The following is an 8,459-nucleotide window of genomic DNA, read 5'->3' as shown; positions in this document are numbered from 1 at the left end:
TACTCAGTTGTCCTGAGTTACATAACGCAATTTAACAAGCTGCAGCTTTTATGGACATTTCCTTGTAAGGAGTACGATAATCATCAGATATCTTTCGTTCAAGAGCTAATGCAATCTCAAAAAATTATTTCTTGGTTATCGTTAAGTGCCTCAAAATTATATTTCATGAATAACGAACGGACGAATCGAATGCTTTGTGAATAACGAATCAGCGGAATTACATGCTTCATCAATTAACAAATTCAACGAATCAATGTTTTATGAGTAAACGACCAACGAATTAAATGCCATGAATAACGAACCAAAACGAATCAAATGTTTCATGAATCAACGAATCAAGGAGTTAGGTACCACACTGATTAACCAATGATTATGTGTACGAACATGAGTGAATGCCTCACGAATCGGGACTATAAGTATGTGCTTCACGAATCAACGAATCAGTTAAGGACCTCATGATGAACCAATGTGTAAGCAAGCTCGTGAACAGCGAATCACGAACCATCAAATTAAGTATCTCATCTTGAGTTAACGAATCAGCGAATCAGCGATATCAGCGAATCACGATCATCAATGATTAACTTGAAGTTATTAGGAAAGGAAATAATTCTTTGTGTTTCAAATATGTATTTTCTTTGGGCTGAATTCTGTCAGTGGATTTTTTTTTTTTTTTTTGTAGACTTTTCTTTACTCCTCCACCTCCTATTCCTGGCCTCTACAGTGAGCCTCCTCAAATTGGTTTTTGATTAAGAATAATTATAATAGTAGCAGTATGGTAAGAGGAATGTAGTAGTGGTAATAGTAGTAGCAGCAAGTAATAAGAAAGATAAATAAATGATAATGATAATAATAATAATAATAATAGTAGTAGTAATAGTAATGATAATGATATTAATTAATGATAATGATGATGATGATAAGAATAATAATAATAATAATAATAATAATAATAATAAAATAATAATAAGAATGATAATAATATTGTTATTATCATCACCCTCATTTCATTAATAAGTACTAATTACAAAAATCACAGCAAGAGTAATAACAATTCTCAATGATAAAAAATGTAGGACATGTACACGAGTATCTTTTAAAAAAATTGTCGCACAATTTTTAGTGAGTCTTTTTCCAGAACATAAACGCAATAGGCTTTATTCATATTTAGTGTTACTCATTGCTTATTCGTTCTCCCCTCGTAAAACTCTTTTATGAATATTATTACATTGCTTGCACCTTCAGCTTATGCAGGGCGAGTGTCCATATTTCATATCGAAATGTCAAAGACGTTTCACAACACTGGTTATAAAAACTGCTTTGCTTTTCAAGGTCTATTTGCTTCTTCTAAAATGAAATATGCGCTTATATATACACCTCACAGAGAAACCAAATATATCACACGCTTGAAGAATATCTCACACAGAAATGAATCATAGGTTCTTAATAAGTTTTGCGAATTGTCTGAACCTGATACTCCTGTCCTTTCTTCACTGATTTCGTCCCAAGCGGACTGCAAAACAGAAATACTGAATGTTGTATAAGTCACATCCTCTCCCGTTATCTCAAGGCCATTAGAAACTGTCACCTTATTGCATGCTTGCAACCAAACTGTGCATCATCTGCAGAGGACAAACATTAAATTCCCCGCCCCCCCAAGAGTCCTTACACTAAGTCCAGCCCAGTGTGAAAAGTAAGAGACGAAAAACTGGTACTGTTGTTGACAATTCTTGCTCTTCCTCTGGTATTAACTCTCCCTACATATACCCATGACAACGCGTAGGAATATGACAGGGACGCCTTGGTAATCATCTTTCATTCCGCTGTATCTACTGCGGGAGAGAGAGAGAGAGAGAGAGAGAGAGATCTCGAGAGAGAGAGAGAGAGAGGGAGACGAGAGAGCAGAGAGGAGAGAGCGAGAGAGAGAGACAGAGACAGAGCAGAGAGGAAAGAGAGAGAAAAGGGAAGAGAAGAGAGAGAGAGAGGAGAGAGAGAAGAGAGAACTGAGAGGAAGAGAGAGAGGAGAGAGAGAGTGAGAGACAGAGAGAGAGAGAGAGAAACGAGAGAGAGAGAAACCACGTCTTGGCCGCTTCTCCTTCATTACGAACTCGCCTCAGTTGTCACTTCCCTCAACTTGACTCTCCCAAACATATTCCAGAATGATTTAAGCAGTATCCATGAAAGGCTCTAATGACTATACCCGGTACACCATCTTCTCCTATCCCTCTGTCCATCCACCGAGATATGTTCCTGGTACCTTCTGCGCGATTGAATATTCGCACGTTGCAACTCCGACAGTGCCGCCGGCATCATCTTCACATTCTCTCGCTTTTCGACGTCTATTTTCTTTCCATTTTATGTCAATTACCAGTTCGCTCGGTTCTTCCGGGGATAAGGAGTTATGTTCGTCTTATTCTCATAGTGATGCAACACAGGACTTTCTCCCTCGGTCTCTATGATAAGCTTCTGGCTCGTGTAATAGATCTCCATGTAGCTGTTCATTATTATATTGTTGTTATTGTTGAGATTTATTATTATGTTGATATTATTATTATTAATTGTGAATATTTATTGTTATCATTATCATCTATTACTCTTATTTATTGTTGTTGGTGCTGTTGTGTGTTGTTGTTGTTATGTTGTGTTGTTGTTATGTATTATATTATTATTATTATTATTGTTATTAGTATCCTTATCAATATTATATATATTATATTATTATTATTATAGTAGCTATTATTATCAATTATTGCGTATTATATTATTAGTATATATTATATTATTATTATTTGTATTATTATTATTATTATCATATGTTATTATTATCATTATTAGATATCTAATTACTATTTGTTATTTGTCATTATTTATTCTAGATTATGATTATGATTATGATTATGATGATGATGATGATGATGGATGATTATTATTATCATCATTATTATTATTATTATTATTATTATATTACTATTAATATTATTATTATTATATTATATTATTATTATGATATTATCAATTATAGTCATTATTTTTTATATTACTATTATCAACATTATCATTCTAATACATAAGGAGAATAAGGAGAATACGGAATTGAACGCTACTATGATAAAGGAACACACAACACCCTATAACAAATGCCTTCGTTAATTCTGCATAGTACAACGTCTTAGGTAACACGGAGTGCCTGCCTGGAACATGTCGGGAAAGCTTTGTAATTCTAGCGAGCTTGTGGGTGCTCGGAAGAAAGAAACTTGAGACAGACAGAGACAGGGGCAGAAAGATAGATAGACAGAGAGAGAGAGAGAGGGAGAGAGAGGGCGAGAGAGAGAGGGAGAGAGAGAGGGGAGGGGAGATATATATATATATATATATATATAAAATATAGAATATATATACATACATATAATATATATATACTATATATCTATATATATATATCTATACATATATATATCTTTATATATATAATATATCATATATATAGATCAATACTATCACTGATTAATACTATAATATATATCTATATTATATAGAGAGAGCGAGAGAGCGGAGCGAGAGAAACCGCCAGACAGAAAGCCAGACAGCGACAAAGACCGAAAGAGAAAGTAGACCGCTCCCCCAACCGAGAGAAGAGACACTAGAGAGCGATAGCAGAGAGCTGAGATGATGACCGAGAGAGAGATGAGAGACGAGAGAGAGAGAGTACTGGAGAGAGAGAGAGAGAGAAGACGAGGACTGACGCGAAGAGAGAGAGAGCGAGCGAGAAAGAAGAGACGACAGACCAGAAAAACAGAGAGAGAGAGATGAAGCGAGAGCGCAGAGAGCAAGAGCGAGAGACAGACAGAAAAAAGAGAGAGAGAGAAGAGAGAGAGAGAGAGAGAGAGAGAAGAGAGAGAGAGAGAGAGAGTGAGGGCGAGAGGAGAAGAGAGAAAAACAGAGAAAAAAAGAGAGAGAGAGAGAGAGAAGAGAGAGAGAGAGACGAAGAGAAGAGAAGAGAGAAAAGAGAGAGAAGGAGGAGAGAGGAGGAAAGAGAGAGAGGGGAAGAGAGAGAGAGGAGAGACGAGAGAGAGGAGAGAGAGAGAAAAGAGAGAGAGAGAGATGGGAGAGGAGGAGAGAGGTAGAGAAGATAAAAGAGAGAGAGAGAGAGAGAGAAAAGAGAGAGAGAGAGAGAGAGAGGAGAAGAGGAGAGGAGAGAGAGAGGTGGAGAGAGAGAGAGAGAGAGAGAGAGAGGAGGCGGTGAATCTTACATGTGAACTACATAATGTATAAGTACAGATCGAACAGTACTCGACGTGGTGTAGCCTTAATATCGCGTTCTGAAACTTCTGAAAGTGGCGATAAATTGGAATACACGAAAGAAGGAATAAACTCATCAGATTTTAGAAACGTAAAGAAACAGAAACAGTAAAATCGATGATAATGGAATGTCTGGGGCTGGAGTTTAATATATATACGTTCCATCCAATAAAAAAAAAAATCTAAAATCTTCATAAAGTCTAAAGATTTTCAGATTATGTTTGAATATCAAGAAAGTTCAATAGCCTCAGGATATCAGAAGAGCAGTAACACAACACAAGAACAACTACAACACGTCATCGAAAAAACATAGTGTTGGAGATGAATTCGCCGGGGCTACAAGGAAGACAAATATTCATATGGTTTGATTGTGTTATGTTGATTGTGTTATGTTGATTATGTTATGTTGATTATGTTATGTTGATTGTGTTATGTTGATTGTGTTATGTTGATTATGTTATGTTGATTATGTTGTGTTGATTGTGTTATGTTGATTGTGTTATGTTGATTGTGTTATGTTGATTATGTTATGTGATGTGTTATGTTGATTGTGTTATGTGATTATGTTATTAGTTGGATGTGATTTGTTATGTTGATTATTTTATGTTGATTTGTTGTGTTGATTGTGTTATGTGATTGTGTTATGTTGATTATGTTATGTTGATTGTGTTATGTTGATTGTGTTATGTTGATTGTGTTATGTTGATTATGTTGTGTTGATTATGTTATGTTGATTATGTTATGTTGCTTATGTTATGTTGATTATGTTGTGTTGATTATGTTGTGTTGATTATGTCATGGATACAAGATATGCTCATGGTGCCTTCATACTCCCTGAAGATCTAGCATATTTGCAGCATATGATGTCAAAGGTTCAGAGTTAAATCTGTGTTACGTAACTCAGCGGAAAGAAAAATAGAATTATGAGCTTCAAGATAAAAGGGACTTCAAAATATTACATTTGAAGCAAAACAAGAAGTCCTTGAGCAGACTAAGGAATAGAATTATTTGGAAGATGGAAAACATCGGTATTATGAATGCAAAACTGACTTTAACAGTATAAACAAAACAAAACAAAACGAAACAAAAACAGACAAACAAACGTTCTCGAAAAAACTGAAGGACTTGGAAATTATCATTTTCCAACCAACGCTAACATGAAAATATCAACGACGTCAGATATAATATCATCATACTTAAAATCGAAAAAAAAATTATTTAAAATCAGCATAGAGAAAATACCACCTATGTCTTTTATAAACAGCAGACTAAAATCACGTGAACGAGTATGTGAACGAAAACAACTGACCATCGACTCATTCGTAATAGTTTCATACATAAAACGATTCTCTTTAATAGAAATATAAAAGTGATACTCTCTGTTTCAAAGAGAGCAACAGATGAATAAATTCATAAATAAATTGATAGAAATAGTGAAAATGTCATTAGCTTGAGAAGCCCTGAAAAATATTTAGATAGAAACTAAGAAATGAAAAAGGTGATTCCCAGCCTAAGAAGCTCTGATAAGGTGCTACGTAAAAAAAAAAATCCAGCCGAAGAAACTAATAAATAGATGAATAAAAGTGAAAAATTGAAAAAAAAGGTGATTTCATCCGAAGAAACTCTAAGAAACAGACAAATAAATAAAAAGTGAAAGAATAAAGAATAAAAACAGGTGATTCCAGTCCAAGAAAATCTGATGAACAGACAAATAAATAAAATGTAAAACAATGATAAAAAAACAGGTGATTTCAGCCAAGAAACTCAAAAATAGAAAAATAAATAACAAAAATCGAAGAAAAAGAAGCTCTAATAAAGACAAAAAAAAAAAGTGATTCCATCCCAAGAAACACACACACACAAAAAAAAAAAAAAAAATCGAAGAAAAGGAAACTCTAAAAAAAAAAAAAAAGCAATAATAATCAAGAAAAATCGAAGAAAAGAAAAGAAAAAAAAGGTGATTCCATCCCAAAAAACACAAAAAACGGAAAAAACTAATAAAAACCCGAAGGGTAAGAACGCGCGGCAGCAGCATCCTCTCTCCCCAACCTGCAGAGACCGAGCAGCATCCTCTCTCCCCAACCTGCAGAGACCGAGCAGCATCCTCTCTCCCCAACCTGCAGAGACCGAGCAGCATCCTCTCTCCCCAACCTGCAGAGACCGAGCAGCATCCTCTCTCCCCAACCTGCAGAGACCGGCAGCATCCTCTCTCCCAACCTGCAGAGACCGAGCCATCCCTCTCCCCCAACCGAGACGAGCACACCCCTCTCCTACCGCCAAACCGACAGAACCCACCCCCAACCAAGCGCTCCTCCCCAACCTGAAAACCGCAGCAGCATCCTCTTCCCAACTGAGAGGCAGACCCAGCATCCTCTCCCCACCTGCAGAGACCGAGCCCCCGCATCCTCCCCCAACCTGCAAACCGAGCACATCCTCTTCTCCCAACTGAGAGACCGAGCAGCTCCTCTCTTCCCCAACCTCAGCCGACGCACCCTCTCCCCAACCTGCAGAGACCGAGCACATCCCTCTCCCACCTGCAGAGACCGAGCAGCACCCTCTCTCCCCAACCTGGGACCGAGCGCATCCTCTCTCCCCAACCTGCGAAGACCGGCAGCATCCTCTCTCCCCAACCTCCAAGACCGAGCACATCCTCTCTCCCCAACCTGCAGAGACCGGAGCACATCCTCTCTCCCCAACCTGCAGCGACCGAGCAGCTCCTCTCTCCCCAACCTGCGACCCGAGCAGCATCCTCTCCCCCAAGCAGAGCCGAGCAGCCTCTCTCCCCAACCTGAAGACGAGCAGCATCCTCCTCCCCACTGGAGACCAGCAGGCTCCCTCTCCCCAACCTGAGAGACCGACGCACCTCTCCTCTCCCCAACCTGAGAGACCAGCAGCATCCTCTCTCCCCCAACCTGAGGACCGCAGCATCCCTCCCCCAACCTGCAGACCGAGCATCCTCTCTCCCCACCGGGAGCGAGCAGCATCCTCTCTCCCCACCTGCAGAGACCGAGAGCATCCCTCTCCCCAACCTGAGAGACCGCAGCACCCTCTCCCAACGCAGAGACCGAGCAGCACCTCTCTCCCCAACCGCAGAGACCGAGCAGCATCCTCTAACTCCCCAACCTGGACCCCCAACTCCAGACCCCCACCTGCAGAGACCGAAGCAGCCTCCTCCCCCAACTGGAGAGCAGCAGCATCCCTCTCCCCAACCTGCAGAACCGGCAACCTCTCCCCAACCTGCAGGACCAGCAGCATCCTCTCTCCTCCCACCTGCAGAGACCGAGCCTCCTCTCCCCAACCTGCAGACCGAAGCAGCATCCCCTCCCCCAACCTGCAGAGACCGAGCAGCATCCTCTCCCAGCAACGCAGCATGCCTCACCCCACCTGCGACCGAGCAGAACCCTCTCCAGAGACCCAATCTCCTCCCAGCACACCCCAACTGGAGAGAACCACATCACCCTCTCCCCAACCTGAGAGACCGAGCAGCCTCTCTCCCCAACTGGAGAGACACAGCCATCCTCTCTCCCCAACCTGCGACCGAGCAGCATCTCTCTCCCAACCTGCAGCCCGGAGCAGCTCCTCTCCCCAACCGCAGACCGAGCAGCCCTCTTCCCCAACCTGCAGAGACCGAGGCATCCTCTCTCCCAACCTGAGGACCAGCAGCTCCTCTCTCCCCAACCTGGAGAGCCGAGCAGCCCCTCTCCAAACCGAGCAGACCGAGCAGCATCCTCTCCCCCACCCTGCAGAGACCGAGCAGCATCCTCTCTCCCCAACCGGGGAGACCGAGCAGCATCCTCTCTCCCAACCTGCAGAGACCAGCAGCATCTCTCTCCCCAACCTGCAGAGACCGAGCAGATCCTTCTCCCCAACCGCAGAACCGAGCAGCATCCTCTCTCCCCAACCTGAGAGACGAGCAGCATCCTCTCTCCCCAACCTGAGAGACCGAGCAGCATCCTCTCTCCCAACCTGGAGAGACCGAGCAGCATCCTCTCTCCCCAACCTGGAGAGACCGAGCAGCATCCTCTCTCCCCAACCTGGAGAGACCGAGCAGCATCCTCTCCCCAAGCTGGAGAGACCGAGCAGCATCCTCTCTCCCCAACCTGCAGAGACCGAGCAGCATCCTCTCTCCCCAACCTGCAGAGACCGAGCAGCATCCTCTCTCC

The 8,459-nt window shown here is 41.6% G+C and overlaps 1 protein-coding gene across 1 annotated transcript; it reads left to right on the top strand.

Moving 5' to 3' along the window:
* Positions 1-5,093: 5,093 nt before the first annotated feature.
* Positions 5,094-7,949, top strand: LOC119597116 (ESX-1 secretion-associated protein EspI-like). The gene is made up of 2 exons (XM_037946599.1): positions 5,094-5,175; positions 7,300-7,949. Exons 1-2 carry the CDS (start codon positions 5,094-5,096, stop codon positions 7,947-7,949), a joined length of 732 nt encoding a protein of 243 aa, XP_037802527.1.
* The last annotated feature ends 510 nt before the right edge of the window (positions 7,950-8,459 follow it).

This window comes from Penaeus monodon, chromosome 38, assembly GCF_015228065.2.
Source record: "Penaeus monodon isolate SGIC_2016 chromosome 38, NSTDA_Pmon_1, whole genome shotgun sequence".
In the NCBI taxonomy this organism is placed as follows: Eukaryota; Metazoa; Arthropoda; class Malacostraca; order Decapoda; family Penaeidae; genus Penaeus; species Penaeus monodon.
The sequence above is the reverse complement of the archived record's forward strand: the minus strand, read 5'-3'. Positions and strand labels throughout refer to the sequence as shown.